Source organism: Oenanthe melanoleuca, chromosome 3 (assembly GCF_029582105.1).
Source record: "Oenanthe melanoleuca isolate GR-GAL-2019-014 chromosome 3, OMel1.0, whole genome shotgun sequence".
Lineage (NCBI taxonomy): Eukaryota > Metazoa > Chordata > Aves > Passeriformes > Muscicapidae > Oenanthe > Oenanthe melanoleuca.
The window spans coordinates 43,810,083-43,833,862 of NC_079336.1; the positions used below are offsets into that span (position 1 = coordinate 43,810,083).

At 41.1% G+C, this 23,780-nt stretch overlaps 1 protein-coding gene across 1 annotated transcript in view; it reads left to right on the top strand.

Moving 5' to 3' along the window:
• Positions 1 to 785: 785 nt before the first annotated feature.
• SLC16A10 (solute carrier family 16 member 10) overlaps positions 786 to 23,780 on the top strand; it is a 63,168-nt gene continuing 40,173 nt past the window's right edge. The window contains exon 1 of the mRNA XM_056488089.1: positions 786 to 1,413. Within this exon, the coding sequence (XP_056344064.1) occupies positions 1,047 to 1,413 (367 nt within the window). The 5' untranslated portion in view covers positions 786 to 1,046. The remainder of the gene's footprint in view (positions 1,414 to 23,780) is intronic.

Consider the following 23,780-nt stretch of genomic DNA (forward strand, 5'->3'; position numbering starts at 1 on the left):
GTGTCAAGAGGTGTGCTTGCAGGAGCAAGTACTTTCCCTTCCTCTGTTAAAAAGCAGGAAAGACGACGGGCAGAAGCGGCTGCGGCACGGTCTGCCCGGGCACAGGGTGTCCCGAGGGGAGCGGACAGCTGTCCCGGAGGACAGCGGATGCCCCGCGGGCCCTGGAGCCGGGCGCTCGGTGCCGGGGCTGGCAGCCCTTCCGCCCGCGGGCGCAGGGTGGGCGCTGCACTCGCAGAGGCCGGAGGGCGCGGGCAGGGCCGGGAGCCGGCTCTCGCCGCCGGCGGGGCCGTGCGTGCGGCGGGGGGCGCGCGTCCGGGGGCGCCTTCTCTCCATTTCGTTGTTGTTTGCGAACGGCCGGGGCGGGAGCTCCAGAGTTCTCCCCCTGGCCCGGCTCGGGCGGGACAGCGCCGGGCGCAGCTGCCGCGCCTCGTGGGGAGCGGGCAGGGCCCGGGAGCGGGGCCAGGGGCTTGTTTACCGCTGTGCCCGCCGAGGCGGAGCGCGGTACCTGTGTGCAGGCTCGGGGCGCCCGCCCGCCGCTTCCCCGCGGCCGTTAACCGCGGAGCTGCAGCCTCGCCCTCCGCCGCCCGCTCCCCTCCCCAGCGGCCGCCGCACCGCGCGCTCACCGCCGCCGACACGGCGCGGGCCCGCCCCGCTCCACCCCCTCCGCCGAGAGCCAGGGCGGCGGGCAAGGTGGGGGGGGCGGGAGAGGAGCGTGGCTTCGCCTGCCTTTCCCCGGCCCCTCTCCCTCCTCCCCTGCCGCGGCCAATCGGCGCGGAGGGAAGCGCTCCTGCCGCTGACGCCCCCGAGGGAGCCCCCCTTTTAAAATAAAGCGGCGGCCGCGCGGCGGTAGGAGGGGGGTGTGCGCTGGGCTCGCTCGGTCCCGCACACCGGCCGGACAGAGAGACAGACAGGACAGACAGAGCGCCACAGGATGCCCGCAGCTTCCGCGGCCAGGGGCTGAAGCGGGCGGGGGACGAGAGGTCGCGAGGGGAAGGAGAAGGAAGGCGGGAGCCGAGCGCCTGGAGGGTCTCGCACCCGCTCCGAGGATGGCGCCGGTGAGCGAGCAGCTGGAGCCGCAGGGCTCGGGGGGAGAGCCGGCCGGAGCGACCCCCCTGCCCGGCCCGCCGGCGGGCCAGGAGCCGCGGCGGGAGAACGGCGGCGAGTGGTGCCCCGGCAGCGGCGAGAGCGGAGCCCAGCCCCGGGCGGCGGCGGAGGGCCCCGGGAGCCCGGGCTGCCCCGGGAGCGCTGCGGCGCCGGAGCCCCCCGAGGGCGGCTGGGGCTGGGTGGTGATGCTGGCCGCCATGTGGTGCAACGGCGCCGTCTTCGGCATTCAGAACTCGTGCGGGGTCCTCTTCGTCTCCATGCTCCGGCTCTTCGGCAGCAGCGACGACAAGCAGCTGGTCTTCAAAACAGGTGAGGGGCGGCCGGGGGAGGGGTCGGGGCGGCTTCCAGCCCCCGCGCTCGGGCCTTCCCCGGGAGCAGAGGCGTCCCGGCCGGGGGCTCTCGCTGCGGCGCCCTCAGTGTCCGAGCCCCGGGGGCCGCAGGAGTCAGACCCCTCCGGAGGGCCGGGCAGGGCCGGCTGGGGCGCTCGGGAATAGCCCGAGGGAAAGGGCAGCTCCCCGGGCAGCCGCTCCGGGGGTATCGGCAGAGGAGCAGGTGTGCTCTCGCTTCTTCCACCGCTGGACCTTCAGGCATCCGCTGTTGTGCAGTGTGGATTACAATACACGCAGAAACCTTTATTCCCCTGCCCCCGTTAGCCTAAAGGTTAGTCTGAATGATAAGTTAGTAGTGGGGTATAGTGACACTTAAAATATGCCAAGAATGGGTTTGACCGGTTGCCAAACCCAGCATTTTGATTTATTGCAGCAACCAGTGTCACAAAACTCACCAGTGAAGCTAACGATATTTACTAAACTTTAAAGGCATTAACTGTACTCTCACATGTTACTGATCTAAAGCACTTAAGACACATAAGATTCAATTAGTTAAAAGGTAAGCATACATTGTTATATTTTATGTAAGTTTTCTGTGGAAAGTGTCTTGTGCTCGTAAGTTGAGGAGATGCAGTTTCTGGCTCTAGGAATAACAACAACTGAAATTAAGGAACAGTATTAAATCTATGTGTTATTATAGTAAATAATAAGGTTGACTTGCATAAAGGATAGCTTAGCATTAAATTATTAAAATGAAATACTGAAAAATAAAAACCTTCTTTTATGGTTTTGTCCTTTCTTAAAAAAGGGTCTAGCCTTGGTAAGCCTTCTAGAAAACTTTCTGTACAGAGTGGGTGTTACAGACCTTTTGAAATTTACTTGAAATTTACATCTTCCTTAATACTTGCATAAGTGGGCCTAAAGTAGAGCTGTTAAGACAAAGTAGTTTCTTTTCCTCCTGCAGCTTAATAACTGTTGTTGTCTGAAGTAGGAAACTAGGGCAGGTGTTTAGACTGAAGTAGGGAAGTAGGAAAGCTGAAAAGCTGTGGTGGAGCATTAAGTGATGTTCTCTCTGGCATTGAACAGTTTTGTATATCATTTGCAGTGATATACAAGGTGCATTCCTCAGTGTGCTTGAGTTAGGAAGATGGGAAGCTACATCTGCACATGAAATTGGGCAGTACCTGCTTCTCAGAAGGGAAATGCACATCCTGAAGTAGGTGCCTAGGTTCCTTAGACTGTACAGGAGAAGGATGAGATTCAGAGAATGTGCTGAGAACATTTGAATACTGGCCTGGGAGCCCCTGGCCAGTCAGAAATGCAGAAGCAAATGAGTGGCTGATACTCTGCCTGTTCATGGTACAGAAGTGTAAAAACTGCTTTTCCTGAGTATCTGGTTTGATAGTAACTATCTTTTAAAAATTGTTCTTGTCTTGTACTAAAAAAAAAAAAAAAAAGTCTTTAGGTAGTACTTCAGTGGTTCAAATAATCAACAAGAGAAAGACTGAAATTATCTCCTACCTTCCAGAAGGGTAATTGCACCACTAGTATCTAAGTGAGGCGAGATTGTGAGTGTGCTCCACTCATGTTTTTGAAAATATGCCCAATTGCAGAAAAGAGTGGGGAGGGGAGAAAATATGGAACCCAGCTTTACAGCCTAGTTGTTTTGTGTCCTGCTTAGAAGAGCAGGAAGTTCTGAGTCCTGGATGTAGCCAGCACCTCCTGTATTGCTTTATAAGTGATTTGGGGTGGGAACTACAGCTGCACACTGTTGCACTTTGTTTTGCTTAGCAGATGTACTCTGGTTTGAGTAATGCAGAGGGTACCTCTTTATTTATTTATTTTTTAATCCAAATGGGTTCAAATTGGAGGAAATACTGCAAGACAGCTGCCTTGACTAAATGGCTTGTGTGCATGTGATGGAGCAATGCAAATGCAAGAAGTCTTCTGTAAACAAAAGCACAGCAGATAAAAACTGTTCCTTTCCTTCTAATGCCTGAAAGTACTTTGATGAGTACAGGAATGGAGAAGTCACTATGATTTTAGTGTTGGAGAAAAGTCTAGCCTGACCATTCCCATGGTATTGATTCAAATTGATACTTAATCTGCTGAGTCTCTTCTGTTTGGACTGATTGAAACTCAAACCTGGCAGTGGTAACTGAGTTAGTCAAGTTTAATGAATTGGAAAACTGGAATTTCTAATGAAAGTTTTCTTGCTGTGGGGCTTTGCTTTGGAAAGAAAAAGTTTAATAATTTAATCCTTCTGGGGGAAAAAAAGGTTTCTCTAATATCTGAAATGCTGATTTTTTATTTTTTTTTTCCAGAGGCATGAGTATTCCAGGTAATTTCTTTAAAGACCCCAGGTGTCTGTGGAATTTTGCAGTTGATCCACAGTACCAAAGAATTCAGGTCTGTTTGTGGTTTGTTAGTTTTTTGTTTGTTTAGGGTTGGTTGTTTGGTTTGTTTTTGTTTTTTTTTACTACAGGATTACTTAGCTGTTGCCAAGAACACATGTGTTGCCAGAGGTTTTTGTGTGCCTGCTCTTTTGGGACCAGTCAGTAGTCCTCTCTTGCCTGGTATTTTTCCTGAAAGGAGGAATTTAATAGGTTGTAATAAAAGCTGCTTTTGATATCTCTTAATAACATCTTGTAATATCTTAGAAGCCAATGCAAGGCAAAATGGGAGGGCTCTAAATATCATAGTTCTATGCTGTTTTTGTTAGTGTTAGAAGATGGGTGGGTGTTGATCAGTGTGAACGGCAAAAAGGGAGGAGGCAGAATGGAGGAAGATGTAGTCAAGAAGTGACTCTGCGTTGTAGGTGAGGAATGGAAGGAACCAAAAGTAGAGTCAAGGCAGCAAGGCTGTTTACAGCATGCAGCACCAGCACTGATAAATAAGATAAAGAACTATAATTACATTATTGCTGGATTTAGGAGTATTAATGAAAAAGCTTGTGGATCATAGAGGAGTCAAATTCCTCCAAGGGACAACTTTTTATGAAACAAAAATTGAATACAACTAGTACACAGTATTTTGGTATTTGTATTAGCAAAAACTCGTTTCTTTGCTTATGTAGTGCAGTTTAGAAACAATTCCATTGTTTCCTTGTGTAGCCATTTTTTGTTTGAGAACTAATAGATTCACAATTCCAGAAGAGGAAAAGCCCCTAGTGTAAGTATGAAACTTCTAGAAAGGTGTGCCTGAAGTCTCAGGAAACTACTCTGTTCATTGTTTATATTTCATTGTGTTTGAGGAACAAGTTGGGTGGGAAAAAAACAATGGGAGTGAAATACAGGAGGCTTGTGGCCCTTGGAAATGGGAACGATCTAGTGTTCAAGTGCAATTGCAGCCTGATCACCCTTGAAGGGAAGGATTTGGTACAGACTAGTCCAGGGTCTGGCAGGAAGAGCACTTGGTTCCTTTCCCTATTGGAGTTGTCACATGGGGATGAGGAGAACTGAGCTGATCCTGTTATTTCAGATTTATGAGAGCTCCATATAGTCCCATGTTTTGGTCTTTTGATAGGTGCCTCTGTTACATAGGTTTTTATGTGCATATGTACCCATATTTGTTTTCAAAAGGCAAATGAAAACTACAGGTAACAGAGATAAAAATGGTAGGTTTCATTTAAAAAAATGTCAGATAAAAAAAGTCAGATAAAATTACCAGTTCCACTACTTTAATTGCTCTTAATTCTATGATTTGCAATGCTGGTTCTGTAACTCTGCTGGATTATTCTTTCATATACAACCATTAAGTACACCTGTGTGTGTGCAGGTATCACCTGCACAGGGAGTATGTACTGCTATTAGAGTTCTGCATCCACGTGTTTGCTTTGTTAGCCAGTGTTCCTAGAAGATACCACCTCACCCTGCCTGGACTGGTTATCTGTGTGCCTCTGGGTTTGGCTCTCTAAGGTGCAGCCTTTGGTGACGTACCTGGATGTCAGGATGATTGATTGGCTGGCTCAACACTGTTGGCAACATCAGGAGCCTTTGACCTAGATTGCTGAGAGTTCAATAGGGCAGGGAGGAGAATTCTGATTTTACTTTCACATACAGGCTGTAATTCAGATACTGAGAAGATAATGCTGAATAACTACAAAGATCTACAAGGGATCATTTCACAGAACAGTTTGAACTTTTCCTTTATATTCTTTTCTTGAGTCTTTTGATATCTTCCTGAGTTTTCCTCCAGAGATAAAGACCATCAGCAATTTTGATGTAATTCAAGTCATTGTTGTGTAACTGTCCTTCAGAACCAGTTATGTTTCTCTGTGAGCTGCTGTGTCCAGTAAATTGGGAACCTTGTCAGGCTGGACCTGTGTCATATGGCTTATGAGAGAGCAACTGACTTTTCTTTCCAAGTACTAAGTCAAATTTGGAATGCAGAAGTTATCAGAGCACACAAGTATAATTTGTGTGAGGTACAAGGTGTGCTACTGTATAACACATTGGTCAATAAGGATTACATTGCAGTAGAGGATGTAGTTCCACAAAAAGCTGGACTTCAGTTTTGAACAAAAAATGGCTACACAAGGAAACAATGGAATTGCTTGCATAGTGCACATGATTATCTGTGCTGCTGTAGTCTGCTTTCCTTCTCATGTTTTTGTGGCTGTTGAAACCAGAGAGGGGAACTAAGAGTGAGTTCTAACCTGAAAACTAACCTGATATATATAAATAGTGGAACCTGATTGTATATGAGTAGTGATTAATTTTCTTCAGCTGTAGTCATTTTTGTACCACTTTGACCTGGCTTTGTGATTATAAATACCTATGTAAATGAAGATTCTGAAGTATTTGATATGGTGGCTGGGTCAAACTGGAAAGTTGAAGGCAATTTCTATAGTATGCTGTGTTTGTTTAGACCAGAATGATTAATACCACTACTGTTTATGCATACACACATGCAGTGTCTTTATGCCTCTGGAGCATTTCTCTTGTAGTCTTGTTCACTTCCCGGCAGAGTGATTACTTAGGTAGTAATTTTGTGGTTGTTTGGTGGGTTTTTTTGGTTTTTTTTTTTTCCTTTACTGGATTTCACATTGATTAGATTCTTCCATCTGAAGGTTAACTTGCAGCAAACAGCTTTGTTAGGGAGAATAATCTTCTTAATATGTCTGAAGGCTAGTTAGCAGTTAATTTTTCTGGGTTTTTTTAGAGACAGTACTTGAATTTTATAGTGATGAAACATCCCTATAGAATTCTAAAGATGGTTGGCAATTGTCACCACTCTGCATTAAATCCACGTGCCTCTAGTTATGAGCTCTGGTGTGCTGCCTGTCAGACAAAACTATATCCTCTAAAATCTCCTTCATACAATCCACTGGAATACTAAGTTTTACTGTACTCTATTTGTAATAGTTTTGTTGCATGTGAAACACCTTTCATATTCCCAGTGTTATTTCTTTGTCAATGTCTCTGTTGCTCTAGCTCTGTAATGTAGAGAGGAAAGGTACTGTGTCATGTTACAAAATGCGGCTTTACTGGTTTCTGGTGTGGGTAATGTACTATGATGACATTGTGCTGTCTATTTTGCATTATTTACATAACATCATGTTTTTCTTGCTGCTTATTATTAGTATCTGCAGTCAGTGAAGCTTAGTTGACTTTGAAGTTTTCCAGTGTGCATTACTCCCTGCTCTTCAACTTTGTTTTGTTTAATTGGTCCCTGCAGTCTATTTGATGCCATCTTACTCATCCATTTCCTGGCTACCATTCTTTGAGGTTTCTCAGATCCCTTCCTCATTTTACTGTCTAAAGGGGAAGTTAGCAAAATGTGTATGTTTATTAATAAACCTTTTTCTTAGACTTAGCAAGATGTACCTGTGCTTAGTGTTTGTCTATCCATAAACATGATTTGATCTTTCAACACAGTCTGCCTGCCTCTGGACACTTTGTTTCCTGATAATGTTCAGTCTCTTATCTCCTTTTTATCAGTCTTTTTTATTCTCTTTTATTTATTAAGTGATTACTTTAGCCTCCTGAGAGGAGTGTTACTGAAGGCCATATTGAAGTTTAAATGCTATTAATCTCTTTCTGTTATTGAGTTACTAGTCTAGTATGAGGCAATGTAGTGGACTGGTCATAAACTATGACAGCATAAATACAACTATATGTCTATTTATTCTTTTGGCCAGTTTGAGTTAATTGGAGATAATAACAATAATAACATTGCCTCTACTTGGAGCGATGTCTGCCAGAGCAGGTATCCAAGGACCTTTCCTAGTTGGGTTTTGATAATTTGCAATGATGGACACTCCATCCAAAGTGCCTCCAAAGCCTCCAAAATGCCAGTGTGCATACTGTGAGAAGATTTTTCTTACCGTTAAATGGAATTTTCTCTATTTCAATTTCTGTCCATTGCCTCTTGCTTCCTGTTAGAATACCACTGAGAAGAGTTTGGCTCAGAGAAGGTGGAGTCTATCCATTGTCACCTCCAGTGTCACACATTGTGCTGTCCCCCTCCCACGTTTCCCTCACCTGGTAACACAAATACTGCACCAGCACACACCTCCTCAGGTGTCTAAGTGCCTGCTGCCTGCCATGCTCTTCTAGTAGAATTGTAGGCATCAAAGATCATGCTTTGAAATGAGGAAGATTTTCAGAAAACTCTAACTTAGTGTTGTGTATTGCTAAGGAAAATAAGGATTTTTCAATAAGCATTCATCTATAATGCTCAGTAAGTAATTGCCTAATTTGAAATTGCTTCTGCTCTGTGAACTCCAGGGAAGGAGATGCACTCATTATTTGCATCAAAGCTAATGTAGCACTGATAATACAACTGCTTGGTTTTAAAATAGTCCTTGTGTGAAGGAATGATATAGCTTCTTTCTTCTATCTTCCACAGCCTGTTTTTATTCTTTCATTTTGTGAACAAACCATGCTGCCTTAGACCACTGCAGTTCAACCTGCAGGAAAAATGTGCAGATAGAATAACTCTGAGAAAACATTTCCTTGTGATCTTATACTATCAGGTTTTGTTTCAGAAATCTAATTTATAACAATAACAGCAGCTCTGTTTCAGATATTGCCTTTAATTTTTGTGGGAACTGGATAGGAATGACTGGTTCTAATAGCTAAGTTAATAGCAGCCCTTTAGTAAGGATGGGACCAATTTAAAAATTATCAGTGGTGGTTTGTTCCCACACACAGGAAGGGACTACTGGGATGTTGAGCCCAGCCTCTTTATCAGCAGCATGTCTGTAATCCCATGGGACATGGTATCAGTTAGATGGTAGACTGGAACTGGAAGTTGTAAAGCAATTTTCTTGCTGCCTTTTTGCTGAGTAAGCAGCAGTAGTGCAATCTTTGGCTGTTTACCTTCTGCAGTGTGCTTTGTTCAGCTGGGCTGTACTTTATGTATATCTTCCAAGTACCCAATAGGTTTTTCTTTCTTCTTTTGCACTTTTAAGAACAGAAATTGGAGAAATAATAAGTAATTCAAAACATATTACTATTAATTTAATTCTTAGTCACTGGCTGTTTTCCTCTGGGAAATGATTTGTAAAACATGCAGTAAAGATTATCTTCCTGCTCCTAAACTGGATTTTAGCAGTTTTTTCAAGATGCTTCAATAAAAATATTGTGAATAGGAAATGCATTGCTTAAATGAATAAATCTTCCTACTTCATTGTGATGGAGTATGTTGATATTGGTACCATGTAATTTTAGCTGTATTTTGTCAGTGCTGTAACTGATAACAGCTGTAACAGAGCAAAGATAAAACACTGATATAATGTTCTAAGTAAACTGATCTTTAAGCTTTTGCAGTCTGGAATAAATGAGCAGTCCTTTCTTTTGGACCTAAACATGGCTTAGTGGCAAGTTCATTAGATGAAGCCTGGAACAGTGTTCTTGTGTATCAGGTAGGAAAATGTGTTTTGAAGGAAGAAAAACCCCCATTTAACTACAACATCAAAAGAGATTGTTCTAATTAGAGGTGTCCTAGTTTTAGCACTTCCTATATTGCACTGAAATCTTAAGAGTCAAAGAATTCAAGAGGAAAAGAGAAGGTTAGTATACATTACCAAGTGATCTGGAGTGAGTATTGAGACGGGCTGTATCTTTGGAGACTTTTGTCTGTGCTGCCTCTGGTATCAGCACTCTAAACTTGCCTGTTGTCCTTGGACTGACTTTTGTGGCTTTGCCTTGTTTGTTTTCTATACCCAGGCATGTACTAGCCATGTGTCTCTTAAGGAGCTGCTTAGTCTGCTCTAATTAGTCTGGATGGCAGCTAAACCACATGCAGAGTGAGCAGTTAAGCAACAACGACATTGGTGTAAAGTAAATGGATTTGGTTGGTCCAAGGATGTGTGTAGCTCTTGTCCAAAGAGTTGGAAGCACAAAGTGTGCTTGGGGTACACAGCCAGGGCTTTCTAGGACAGTAACTTGATCCTGTGTTGTGACTGAACATGCTGGGATTGGAACAATCTCAGTGGGTTCCACAGGTCAGACGGGGCCTGTTTGTTGTCAGTGTGTTCCAGTTTGGTGTATACTGTAGTAGTTTCAAAGTGGCTGGAGCTGGCTGATGACATCTGCTTCTATACAGTGTGCTTGTTTTTATGAGAGGAAGGAAGGTGTGGTAGCAGTGCTTTACCCAAAGATGCTGTTAACCTCAAAGCACGTCAGATTGAAATTGACAGCCTGACCTGTGGTGCATATTTTGGACGTGACAGTGGTATGTGTCATGGTTCAGAGTAACAGCCTTATCAGAAAGTTGATTTAGTATGGCTAGATAATATTTTGAATCTTGAGTGTACTATTTATATGATGACTTTTGGATTCTCTTTCAATTTATCTGTGAAAATAGTGCCTATGGCCCCTTGAGTTCATTGGATGAAGTTGTCATGTGTGACAAAACTGAAGGTATGTACTTTAAAGAAAGCCTTTATGATTTTGGCACACGAAAGGGAGTTTGAAGTTGCCCTTTTGTTCTTTTATAAATTCAAGTAATTTCTTGCCTTTGAAATATTTATGTCACTTAGGCTCTTCAAAACCCAGCACTGCATTCCAGACTTGAAAGAAATTAGAGCTCTCAACTTATAATTTCTGCCACAGCTGGGTTCTGGCAGTGATCTAGAAAATTAAATCAACACTAGGAAGTTTCTGGAAACTTAAATGTGCAGCCTGGGATGTGTTTTCTAATCCTATCAGGGTAACCCCATTTTTTACAAATTGAAGCATGAAGCATTATCAGCATTTTACACCTCTGTACATATCAAAGTATTTTGTTCATAGTGCAGCAGTTTAATGAATATTTAGTTTCATGCAGTGAAGTCACTGACCCTTGAAGGTGTTGGGGGGGACTGGGACAGAATTGGATAAATTAGTGGGAGGGCTGGAGTAGAACTGTACAAAATTGGTATGGACAATGTTAGCCTTTGTATGCAGTCAGAAGTTTAGCCAGTGTGGCCCACCTCTAGTGTTCTGTCTCTTTGTTTTATATGCTATTAGGCAAAGAAAATAGTATGTTGCATGCAATTTATGTAACCTCATGCTGCAGTATTCATCTTTTGTATATGTGGTTTAAGGCACTTAATGTATGTTATGCTCAGTTCCTGCATTGAGGTCTGTGCCAACAGCTGTATACTGTATTAATAACTTTATCTGGAAATATCAATATTTCAGGAATTGCTCAAAACATTTTTAAATGTTAATGATTTAATAATTATAAAAATGTTATAATAATAAAATTTAGTAGTTTTAATAATTTAGCTGTGTCTATTAAGGGCAATTGTATTCGGAAAATACAGGTCAAGAAAGGCAGATATCCTACAAACTACTCTGCTGCTTGTTCTTTGGGATACTGTCTCTGAGCAACTGAGATTTCTTTTTTGTTTTATGTGGTATCCCACTTAACAGTATTCCAGGTGCATGTTTTCCTGAGTAGTTAAGAGAGGTGCTACAAACAGTAAACTTAAAACCCAGGTGAAAAATGTTATGCCTTTAAAACTGCCTCCATCTGGTTGTTCTGGAGTTTCAAACCAAAAAGGATATAGGTTCTTAATGCATTCCTCTAGGTTTCAAGTTAAGGATCAGAATGGAAAGGATAGAAACTTAAAACTTGTAGCAAATTTTCACATTGAAATTATGTTGTCTTCTGAAGGTGGTAAATCTCAGCATTTCTCACAGCTGTTCGTAAGCCCTGTGAATTCTCTAAATATTGAGGGCTAGTTCTTTAGGATAGGATCTCAGCCTGAGAGATTTCTGGTCAGTGTTTATTGTGCAGAAGATGAGGATTATATGAACAGCATTCTTATAATGAAAAGACTAACTGCTTTTTTCAAGACATTGCTTTAACAAAAGAGGGTCAGGGCTCTGCTTTTTCTTGATCTCTTGAGGAGATCTGTAGAGTGTTCTGTGAACTGTTCTGGAATTCTTCTTCAACACACTTATCTGGTTTTTTTGAAGAGAGTAATTTCTGTGACTAAGATAACACAACTTTGTTCCAATGGCTTAAAACCTTGTTGCTGCTTTTCTTTTGTGTGTTAAACTAAAATATGGAGTGGGGGAGGCTCAGTGGACTCTAAAATATAATTAGGAGTGCTCATACTTAAAAATGGGTAAAGTGGACAAGGTGACCCCAGCAGTTACTATGTTCCTGAGAGCATTGTCCAAATGCTTCTTGAGCTGTGTCAGGCTTGGTGCTGTGACCACTTCCCTGGGGAGCCTGTTCAGTGGCCAGCCACTTTGAGTGAAGAACCTTTTCCTGATATACAACCTCAACCTCCCCTGACACAGCTTCAGGCCGTTCCCTTGGGTCCTGCCACTGTCACCACAGAGAAGAGATCGGTGTCTGTCCCTCCTCTTCCTCGCATGGGGAAGTTGTAACTGTAACTGCAGTGAGGTCTCTCCTCCGTCTCCTCTAGGATGAACAAAGGGACTTCAGTCCTTTCTCATGTGGGGCTTCCCCTCTAGGCTTTTCATCATCTTTGTGGCCCTCCTTTGGATGCTCTAACACTTTATACCCTTCTTACATCGTTGTCCTTGAATCTGCCCCCAGCACTCAAGGTGAGGCTGCCCCAGTGTGGGGGGACAATCCCCTCCCTTGTCTGGCTGACCATGCTGTGCCTGATGCTCTCCAGGACACAATTTACCTTTTAGTTTATAAATTCTGCTTTATATGAACTTAAAATTTTGTGACAGAAAATCACAAGGGCCATGAACTAACTTTCTCTCAGGCTCTCCATGTCATTATTGCCACAACTACCACCTATCTTTTGTCCAAAACTCATAGCTTGGGAGTGGTGAATTCATTTTAAAGTAATCTTGCTGCTAAGTATGAAGTTATATAACGAATAAAGTCCGTTGTTTTTCTTGAATAAGTGCCTGAAGTGGCCAACTTTTTAGTGAAGTGTTAAGTATAGCTTTGTGTGAAACAGACATCAGTTGAATCGGTGATTGGGGAAGCACATGAATGTTTAGTGGGAGACTAAGAGGTAGTTAAAGAATGGCTTAGCAGTGTTTACACAGAGGTAGTTGAAATGAGTGGAGTTCAGGGCTAGAATAAGTGCAGAGGAAGGAAAAAGGAGCCTCCACTTATTGTTAGGGCTGGTGAAGAGGAGATCAAAGGTATCTGCTTATTTTAAAAGTGGGACATCTTGTTAAGCCACCCTCCATTTCGAATGCTTCTTCCACACAGATTTGTTTGTTCATATAAGTAGTGCTTATCTTCCCAACTGACTTGTACTGCTTCTGATTACAGCTGTGCTTGTTGGCATTGTTGTTTGCTTTGGCAGTTACTTTTTGTCTTTAGCTACCTCTCTGTTTCTTATGTAGTGATTTCATAATTGTAAAGCATTTTCCTGGGTGCAATTGGTTTAGCTTAGATGGGCATAGCTTCTGTGAAATTCTGTAAGTGGTGGATTTCCGTTGAGTAAGAGAAGGGTATCACAAGTATTTTGTCATAGACAGTATGATAGGCTTTTAGAGCTGGTCTGTTCATATGCTTGCCTCAAATTTAAGGAGAGTTTCAGATATTATAGTTACATTTAGCACTCAGTTATATCTGGCATGTGTTAAAATAATAAATGGGTAAACTATATATAGTTGTTCCCCTCCCTTACCTTTTTTCCTGTTTTTATCTGGGTCACCATGGGAGTGCTGAAGCAAATGTGGTGGTTGGTGGGGTTTTTTATGTTCTGAAAGGCATGATATATACTGAGGTGAGACGCAGTCTTTCTGAATGGCACTGGTGCGAGTCATTCAATGATGTTTGACATCACACTGTACCAGTAACATGAGTTTTGCTTTCATTGGTGCTTTTTTTTTTTTCCTTTAGCTTTGCTCTGCTTGTCTGTTTTGCTGCACTGGTATATTGTGTGGCATTTTCAGGCAGTGATGCAAAATCCACAAGAGTGGTGTTACACCTGGAGAAAACTGGCAAGGTGTGGAATTCGACTGGCAGATTATAGTACATGAAGGTCTGAGTGCATTCAGTGGTTTGTGGAGTTACTCAGCTGGGCAGATGCCAGCTTTTAACTTTGGGGTGGGCTGTAATTCTGCAGTTAATCCAAGCTGTGCTGACTAGATCTGCACTGCCTCTAGTGGGAGCTTTGACTCCTCACTCACACAGGCATCCTCACTCGGTTCTTTCACATGGAAATCAAATCCAACTCCAGGGGTCCTGTAGCACACAAAAAGTACTGTCATACCCTTTGGAGTATGTGGTACATCTTTGTGGTCTTTGCTCTAATAAAGTATCTGCAATGACATGCACACCAGTCCATGCTACTTAGAAGTCACATTTGCAAACCTGGTTGGTTGGGTATTTAGGTGGTTATTGCCAAATTTATCTTTCTTTTGAAGGTTTGTCAGAGCCTGATAGGTTCAATACAGAAAGCAGTGCCCTGTGGAACTCTTTGATGCTCTGATCTTGTATGTAGTCAGTAATTTAGCTCTATTTGCTGATGAATCTTCCATGTGATGTATGATCTTCAGCTTCTAATTACTCTAAAATTTACTTTATATCATGGAAAATGTGCTGATGCTGACTTTGTAGCCAACACTTTTGGATGATTCTGGAAAGGTAAATTCATCTTGTATTTGGAATGCTTAAATGAATTTATGATACTCCCAACAGGCTGTAATTATAGGTATAGGATCCATTTCAGCTGTTTCCAAATATGAGGTAGTTATAGGCAGCTTTTCTGAGTATGATTGACGCCAGTGGTTTCTTGATGAGAAAGATTAGGTTGCAAAGAAGAGCAAAAAAATCAGTGTGAAAACATCCAGAAAGTAGTTTACCAGCCAGCACTGGTAGACTTGTAAAGCTTGTTCTTGGAGGCAAGATAGGGCTACTTGGTGTGTCCTCTCCAACCCTCCACTACCCTTTAACCTTTTTGTTTCCAGTTTTGGTCTTGGCAGGGCTATAGAGCTGCTGGCATACGTAGATGCCAGCCAGTTATGTCCTGTCTGGGAGAGGGAATTCATGCTGAGTCCCACATTTGGTAGAAGTTGGAAACTGCAAATTGCTTCCTCTCTGAAGCAGTGCATTGCTTCTCTGAAATTTGTCATGGCAGGACCTAGTGCTTTGCCAAACTATCTGAGAGATGCCAGCTGGTACCTGCCATTCAAATTTTTTTTAAGTGTTGGCTGGGCTAATATGCTATTTGAGGCTTTTGTTCACGCGTTAATTACATCTCAGGAGGATAACCAAATACATGTAAATGAAACTTGGAATGTTTTTTAGGAGGAAGCTGTCTAATAGACAAACTATCTAACTAGGATTTAGGTGGATATATCCAAATACAAGTGCAATAGTTCTGGTAATGTTTTTTCATATTCTAAGGAAACCACTTAAGAAGACCTTGCAGAAGTTAAAACTTGAAAGTATTTAGCTATAACAAGAAATTAGTAGTTACTTTTAGTTTGTTGGTATTAAATAAAATAGAATAATAGAATCTGAAAGCCTAGATATTGTTTGCTGATCTCTTGATGTAGAAAAACCTGATGATGATCCCATTGGTACTTACTTTTATGTATCTGCTCAATACATATTATATATGAAAATGTTTCTATTTTGTTTTAATAATTTATTTAACTTGAATATTCTGCCTTTTTTGTGTTGGGGACTGTGTGTGGGGGTTTTTTTTTCTGTTTTTGTTTTGACCGGTTTGTTTTTGTTTTGTTCTGTAGTTCTTTTAGTTTCTCTAGAAATTAGACCAGTTGCTATGAAAATAGTTTGGAATAGCATGCTGTGTGGTTTTGGCCCAAACAGGTGTAGGCAACCAGTGGCACTGCTGTGTATCTGCATGGAAATGAAGAGCCACTTCCTTCTTTTCCTAACAGTTATTGTCTGTATATGGCAGTATCTGGAAAGGTCAGTGGAGCTCTGTTGAGAAATGGCTTGAAGAATATTTTTGGTTTTTTAATTTCGGAAATGATTCTCTTTTGCCCTTAAGAATGTTATCTAGATAATTAATCTCAAGATTTTGCTCTGCTGTTGATCTTCAGGAGCAAATTGTCAGATCTGAGTTCCTGTGTGTGTTAGCTCTTGATACCTTACTGATGAGAATTGCCAAGATGAAGCCCTTATTTCTACAGTTTCTGTTTGTAGCTGTCTGCTTTTCTGAGCTCTCAAACCAGAGGAGAAATGCAGGAAAATGGAAATACCTTCTGTTATTTTAATAGTTTTACTACTCTTATTACATTTACATTTACATTCCTTACATTAATGAGGTAATATGTTCTCCACTTTCTACTGCAGAGAGGGAAATGTAGAAGTAACACTTAATCCAATTAATCTATTTTCCTACTCTAATTCATTGTGATGACTTTGAGCTTCTGGTGGTAACTGAGCATGAGCTGCTTAAAGTCACAGAAACCCAATTCCTATTATTTCTGCTCATTGAAGAGAATAAATGAATTACCAGACACTAATCTTGGGATAATTGCTTGCTGAGTAGGAGATCTTGGCTCTTAAAGAAATTAGTTTTGTAAGTTTATGGAGCTGTCAGAACTAGTGGACTATTGCAAAAAGGTTAACCACAAATGAACAGCAGCTGAGCTTTCAGTCTTTTATTTGTAACTATTGCAGTTGAACTTTACAATATAGAAATATATGCAGTGGAGATAAATGTAACTTCTTCCCCTTTGTTGTAGTTTAGTCCCAGCCAAAACTGAGACACCTTTATGAGTTTTACTATTATTTATCAACTGAAGTTTAAGTTGGAGACTGAAGTTTGTCAGTACAGTCGTAGGAGGTATGTGCAATAAGATACAGTATGTCCTGCTGTTTTTGAATGACCTAACCACTTTGTGTTTGAAGTAACTACTGTTTTGGGTTGGTCCTCTGATTTGGACATAGAGGAAGGTGTGTGCTTTTTATCTCTAGATAGTCTACCCTGACATTACATCAGTTTTCCTTATTCTCCTTCATTTGACTTAGGCAGGTTAATGTCCAAAATTCTTTGAGTTCTTTGTGTGGCCTTGTGATGTATATCTTTAGGGTATTGGTATTTGAAAGTCATGTTGCTTTTTGCTGGTGATCCTATTGCTTTGCCTTTGGAGAGCAGCATGAAGAAGGTGTTAGGAGTCCTCATTCATAGTTCCTGCTCAGTGGCATTGACTTCACTGGAGTCTTCTACTGGGTCTAGGAGCAGACTTCCTCCCCCACACATATATCTGGAAACATTCAGAGCCCAAAAATAACTAGATAAGCAAGCGAGCCTCAAATACACATAAAATTCTTCCCTGTGGAATAAAATGTAGAATAATTTTCAACGCCTTTTATTTGCAGGATAACTAAGGAGTACTTTAAGGGTTCCTAGATCTTTGTCCTGATGGGTATTTTCTATCTCTGTTGCTATGGGCAATCAATGCTTTTTTTTTTTTTTTTTTTTTTTTTTTTTTTTTTTTTTTTTTTGAGGTTATAAGAATCTGTATTTGTTTGCCAAATTCCTATTCTGTATCTGATCTTTACAACAAACAGTATATAGTCATTCAGATTTTTTTACACTGTTTGTTGTAATGTTTAATACATTACATGTCTGATCAGAACTCCACAGGGATTCTGGCAAAGTGATAACAATGTCCTGGGTTAACTTGGATTAAGTACTTGGTTTGGAAGTAATTGTTTCCTACAATATGTTTCTGCCTGTCAATGAGAACTGCACTTCTGTCCTGTAGATAGTATCTTTATTATAGAATCTCTGCTTGAGACTTCCTCAGCTTGAAAAAGTGAGCTTTATTTATTCTCCTTCCACTTATTTTAGCTACTGTCAAAATATCAAGATACAGCAGACCTGTTATATAAGGACACTATTATTGATGTTCTTTAGGGACAAACTGTTATCCCTGTAAGGTTTTTGACTTTGTATTCAGAGTGGCATGGAAATGCAGAACCCTCCTCCAGTCAATGTCCAGATACCATCCACAGGTTGATAACAGTGGAAGTGTAAAAGCTATGTACTGTCATAGGTACTTGTTGCAAATACATGATGTTTTATTTTCCACACACAAGAAGGAAACAGCATTTCCTTTTGCACTCAGGGACTTCTGTTTTTGAATGCAGACACATACTTTCAGGAAAGTACAAAAGCAGAGTCAAACCCAGCTTGTTTGCAGATTTGTTCTTGCCACAGCATAGCCCCAGTGCTCTTTTTAAATTTTAATAAAAGCTGCATGCAGTGGAAATTAATAGATTATGGGGAAAAAAGTCAATATTGTTTATATTTGTCATTGCAGAGTCGAATTTCGATAGTGAAAATATTAAGGTATTTAGAATTAGATTTTGCAAAAAAAAAAATGAAATCTTTGAATAGACTGGTACACAGTGCGGAACTATGTTTTAAACTTATGGATCTTCACAAATGCAGTTGGGCAAACAAGAAAATGGCTTATTCTTGGTATTTTTTGGTGGTCAAGAGTATCTCACTGTGCACAGCATATCAAAAGCAGAATAAATTGTAAGGAGTGTTACTTTTTTCCCTACTGTTGTCTTTGAGTTTCCTGAACTACTGCTAATGGACTACTGCTAGTAGAGACTTCTTGATTTGATATTTCCCAATGCTTTTTTATTTCTAATTAAGAGTTAATTAGAATTGCTTTTTACCTTTCTTGCGCACTTGAAAGTTGGTTTTAAACCCAGATGGTTCAAATTCTGAATTCTATGCATATGCATAAAGAATCAGTACACACATTGTACAACCACAGAGCTATTGAGGTTGGAGAAGACCTTTAAGATTAAGTCCAACCATTAATCCAGGGCTGTTAAGTCTTATCATTAAACTGTGTCCCCAGATGCCACATCCACATGTTTTTTGAACACTTACAGGGATGGTGATTCCACCACTCTCCTGGGCAGCCTGTTCTCCGTGCCTGACCACCCTTTCAGGGAAGAAATTTTTCTTAATATGCAGTTCACAATATCCTCTCCTGGTACAGCTTGAGACTGTGTCCTCTTGACCTATGACTTCCTACCTGGAAGAAGGGACCAACCCCTGCCTTGATACAACTTCCAGACCCTAACTTGAATGCAAACCAAGAACATGGCATAATTAGAAGCAGTAGTGGCTTTTATTTTGGACACAACTTATTGCATACATGCCTGGCTGTGTGATTTACTGCTTTTTTTAAAATGGGATTTGTGTTGCTGTGAATGAGTGGTTGTGTTGTGTCAATGCACTCACTGGCATGACTGTGCTTGAGAAAAACTGACTTGGTGCTATGATTATACCTGATTATACAGTTTTTTGAATAATTGAATTCAACTTTTGTCTTTTAAAGTAATATCTTCAGTGGTATGAGAACTCTCCCAAGGAGAATCAGGAGCTGCTGACAGAACTATGTAATAGATTCTGTAATTTTCTGGCAGCAATTTAATTATTAAAGTTGATCTTTTATTTACTGTTATAAACTTGAGCTACTTGGGAACAAACCTCTAGGGTAAACTAAGGAATGTTTATCAAAAAATATGGTTACTTGTTATTTCTGTTGTATCTTCTTCCTTGTGTTTGGTAGCTATGGAGAAAAACTCATTGCATAAAAACATTCCGAAACCTCAATTTGTAATGCTGTGCTTTGCATGGATCTTCCTGTTAATTTGCAAGGAAGATTTATGACCTTTCCTTTCAGGCACACTGGCAGTGGATTTTAGAGCTTATGAAAACTCTATCTATGGTATCTATATTAATAATAGGCTGGGTAGGACCTCTGGATTCCCTGTTCCAAACAAGTTCAGTCAGATCAGATTACTTGGGGCCTTTGTCCAGTTGAGGTTTGATAGAGATCCTATATTCCATCTTCTGCCTCTTGTGTTATAGCTGTGCACCTTTGAGCACTGTAGTTACATTTGCACTGCCTTTTAGGTAACTGTAGATGTCAATAAGATCTGCACTCCTTTTGCCTTCCAAAACTTTTCCTAAGGCTGAAATCCCCCACATCTGCCAGTCTTCCCTCCAATATTAGGTGCTCCAGCCCTCAGTTATCTTTGTGCCTTCTCCTGCTCTCAGTCCAACATCTGTTCGAAGGTCTGTCTCTTGCTCTGAGTGCAGAAAAGCCAGAGGAGCTCCAGTAGAGCCTCATGAAAGTGGGATGCCTGTGTCCCTCAGCCTGCTGGTAACGCTCCTGCTAATGCAGCTTGGAGCGCAGTCAGGTTTTATTGCTGAAGGGCACAGTGCTGGCTCACATTCAGCTTGTGTCCTGAGGTCTCACGTGTGCCCTTCTGCCAAACTGCTGTCTATGCTATTGACATGCAGCCTGTACTGGCTCCTGTTCTTTCATCCCAGGTGCAAGACACTTCATCTGCCTCTGAATTCCTCCTGCCTGCTCTTACCCTTTTCTCAGCATGTTGGTCCCTGTCCCTGCACACAGCAACCCTGACCTTAGCGTATCAGCCACTCCTTCCCACTGATACAAGTTGGTACATGTGAAGGGTTTCTTACAATACTTATCCCTTATAAAACCAGCTGTATCTCTTTAATGCTTAATAAGAGACTTTCACACTGGAAATTTATCTAAGACAATGTTCTGTATCCAGTAATTGATGCTTACGAAGCTTAAAAACGAGGAATTTTGTCTCTTTACACCTTCTCTGTTTTCCAGGTGATTACTTAATATTGTCAAACAGCAAGGGACTCCAAATGGATTCCTTCTGGATGTTGCTGACAACTGCTCTCTGTATGCTAATTTGACCCTCCTTGTTTCTTTAACCTACTTTATTCATACCTCCGAGGGCTTTTCTCTTATCAAATGGAAACTTTATTTTTCTAAGAATCTTTTGTGATGGATGAGCCCTTTATTGGAAGCTGCTACAACTTCCATCCTTAACCATACTTTGAATGGCATGTTATTTTAGCATATCCAGATAATTCCCGATAAGTGATTATATCTAAACACTGTTTTTCTTAAAACCTTTTATTCAAAAGAAGTTTAATCGCATGATTCACAATTGCTTGATGAATGATAAGTATTTAAAGCTGCTTTAGATGTGCAAAAGTTCATGATATTCAGCCTCTTTGAAGAGGTCTTGTATCAGAGGCTGTGACATCAGTGGGGTGAACAACTAGTTCTGTTTTGTTTCAGTGCTTTCTAGAAAAAAAATTAGATGAAGGAGAAGAGTATTCCTGTAGAAAGAAAATAAACCTTGTTAAAGAGTAAGGCAACTCTCACTTCTAAGTTTTATCCTAGTTTCTTAGCAAAATGCAGAAAACATAGTTAAAAATATAAATTCTCTAATTATGTACTGAAGAGCCTTTGTTCTTTTGAGGAATAGTTTTAAAAACAATTCCTGGTTCTATCTTTGCCACATGGAAATGCTGAGGTCTTTCCCCCTCAAACAAGAAAAAAGGGTTTTTTCCTATCCCCATACTTTTAAAAAAATAATACTTTTCTTTTATCTGGCAATATCAAAGCCATAAAAAGGGTTGTGGTCTTGAAGCTTTTACCAACTGGCACCTAGCAAATATTTAGTGCTGACTGTCAGGAAACCTATTATTTATGTTCAGCAGTACTGCAATGTATAGCATCATCTGTTTGCCTTGGCAAGGTTATGTGAAGATTCTTTCTGACTGGGGATGAGGGGCAAGGGAGAAAGATAGACTTTCATGCCTTGTTTCTTGCAGGTTTTGAAAAGCAGGAATGACCCAGTTTGACACTAGCCGTCTTGATTATGAGCAGCTTGAGTGAATTTGTCTTCTGAGGAGCTGTGCTTAGTTGCATTTATGTGTGGAAGAGAAGCACATTAAAATAGCATTGTTGCTTTGGGTCTTTTTTATTTTCAAGTTTCTGTAATTTCTCGTAAGAAGTCTGTTATATTCTTAGTAGTAAACTGGTTGTAGAACTACCAGAATCGTTTAGTAACTGTTAGAAGCTTTTTGGTGGTGGTTTTTTTTTTAGAATTGATTTGCTTCAGAGGTCCTGAAAGTAAAAGCATTGCCTCAAGCTAAGCATGAGGTTGGCAGGAGTTGTGCAAACTTCTTTGTGTAGTTTTTGCCAAAGAACCTAATTCCTGACCTGAAATATCCCTCCTGTTTCCAGCTGTGAGCTTCATGAATGAACAGTATGAATTTTGACAAGCTGATCATTATTCATGCAGAATAATTTATTAGATCAAATTTTTGTTCCTAATTAGTTTCCCTTTGTTTTTTAACAAGCTTTACTTTGCTGTTTTCACTGCCTTCTTATCAGCTCTTACTTTTTGCTCAGGTCATTGGGTTGAGTAAGTAGTTCTAAGAAATGACTGAAGGATGCAAGCGACATGTGACATTTCATTGCCTAGTTTAAATGTCAGATACCATATGTACCTGTCTAAGAATGTATTACAATAAAACATAATTGTATTGGTACATGGAATTAGTCTTTAAATTGTGATGTTTATAAGCCAGGAACACCCAGGGAGAGAATTAATTAAATTGGAGCTTTAATGTCTGCTGAGTTTTTCTTAAGTCAGTAATTACGTGCTGAATCTGGACTTTTGTACCTTGTAGGAGATGATAGTGATGAGGATCTCTTAATCCTGTTCCACCTCTGAATCATTACTTAGATTAGAATTTATGCAGTCTCTTGTCTTCCTTCTGTGGCTGCCTTATATCTTCAATCCTGTTGCTTATCTTCCTACTGTTATCTCTCAATGACCTAACCTATAGTTTGTCCCCTGCTATAGTGTAAATGTAGTCCTTGTTTTACTGACTAAGGTATTTTGAGGACCGATGTGTGGGTATACTGTGATCTTTGATCTGCTAATTTAGGTGTGATCAACATGTGCTGTTGTTTTCTCCTGCTATTCCTTCTGGTGTTTCCACACCCAGGCATTCCCATTCATTGTTCAATCAGTCTTAATGCTTCCATGTCTCTGCATTTGTACAGAAGGGAAAGATCACATGCCTCTGTTTCACAATAGCAGTTTCTCATCTGTTACTACTCCTTAAACTATTAAAATATGCTTTCTAAACCTATTGCCTGAATTGTTATTAAAATTACTCCCTTTTTATTTGGTTAGCTACTTCACATGCACATTCTAGTATGGTGCTTCAGTTTATTAGAATTTTTTTTTCCTATTCTGTCATCCAAGAAATCTGCCTAGTTTTCCTTCTTTCCGTTTTCTTACTTTGTCTACCTTGCTGGTGCCAAAGGAAACACAGGACTCCAGTGTCACACTAGCTTTACTGTTGGAGCTTATGAGCTTAATGCTTTGCTTGGTTTTGGTATTGCAGCTCGTGTCTTGTTCATACCTGCAGAGTTATCCATCCTCAGATGCTACAAACCTGCTCAACACTTGGCAATTCCTCAGTTTCAGGCTCCCAATTCACCTCCTCTCTTGGGCTGAGTATGCATTCCCCGTACAGTAAAGCTTCTCTTGTTTTCCTTAAACTCTCTGAAGAGCAGCCGCCTTCTTCTGGAGGTGGATTCCTAGAGAACTGGTGGGGTTGTTACCAGGTTTGACCTGCCAAGGGTTCCTCACATTACTGCTGATTTCATCCTTCTTTGGCACCCAGCGCTTTTTGCGAAATAAAGCACAAGCCACAGGGCTTTCTGCACCCCAGTCTGCACTCTGAATTGAAACCAGTGAGGACTTTTGATTCTTTGTTTGCTTTGGGCTGGCTGGGGGATACTGAGTGTCAACAGCTTTTCTTTGAAACACTTTAGCTAAAGAAACATGCCTGCTATAGTTTAGTTTTTAATAATTTTAGAATAATTAAAAAATAGGCACTATTCTTTTGCTGTCTGCACTCCCAATAGTTAATTACTTGTGCAGCCTGTTGGATTGGTACTTTTGTGTTCATTCTTACTTGAAAATTCTCCAATATTACTCATGAGCAGGCCAGCTAATAATTCATGTTGTTTGATTACTTTTACCTAGTGCTAGTTTGTTACATTATCCTATCAAGGTCAAGCTATGTGC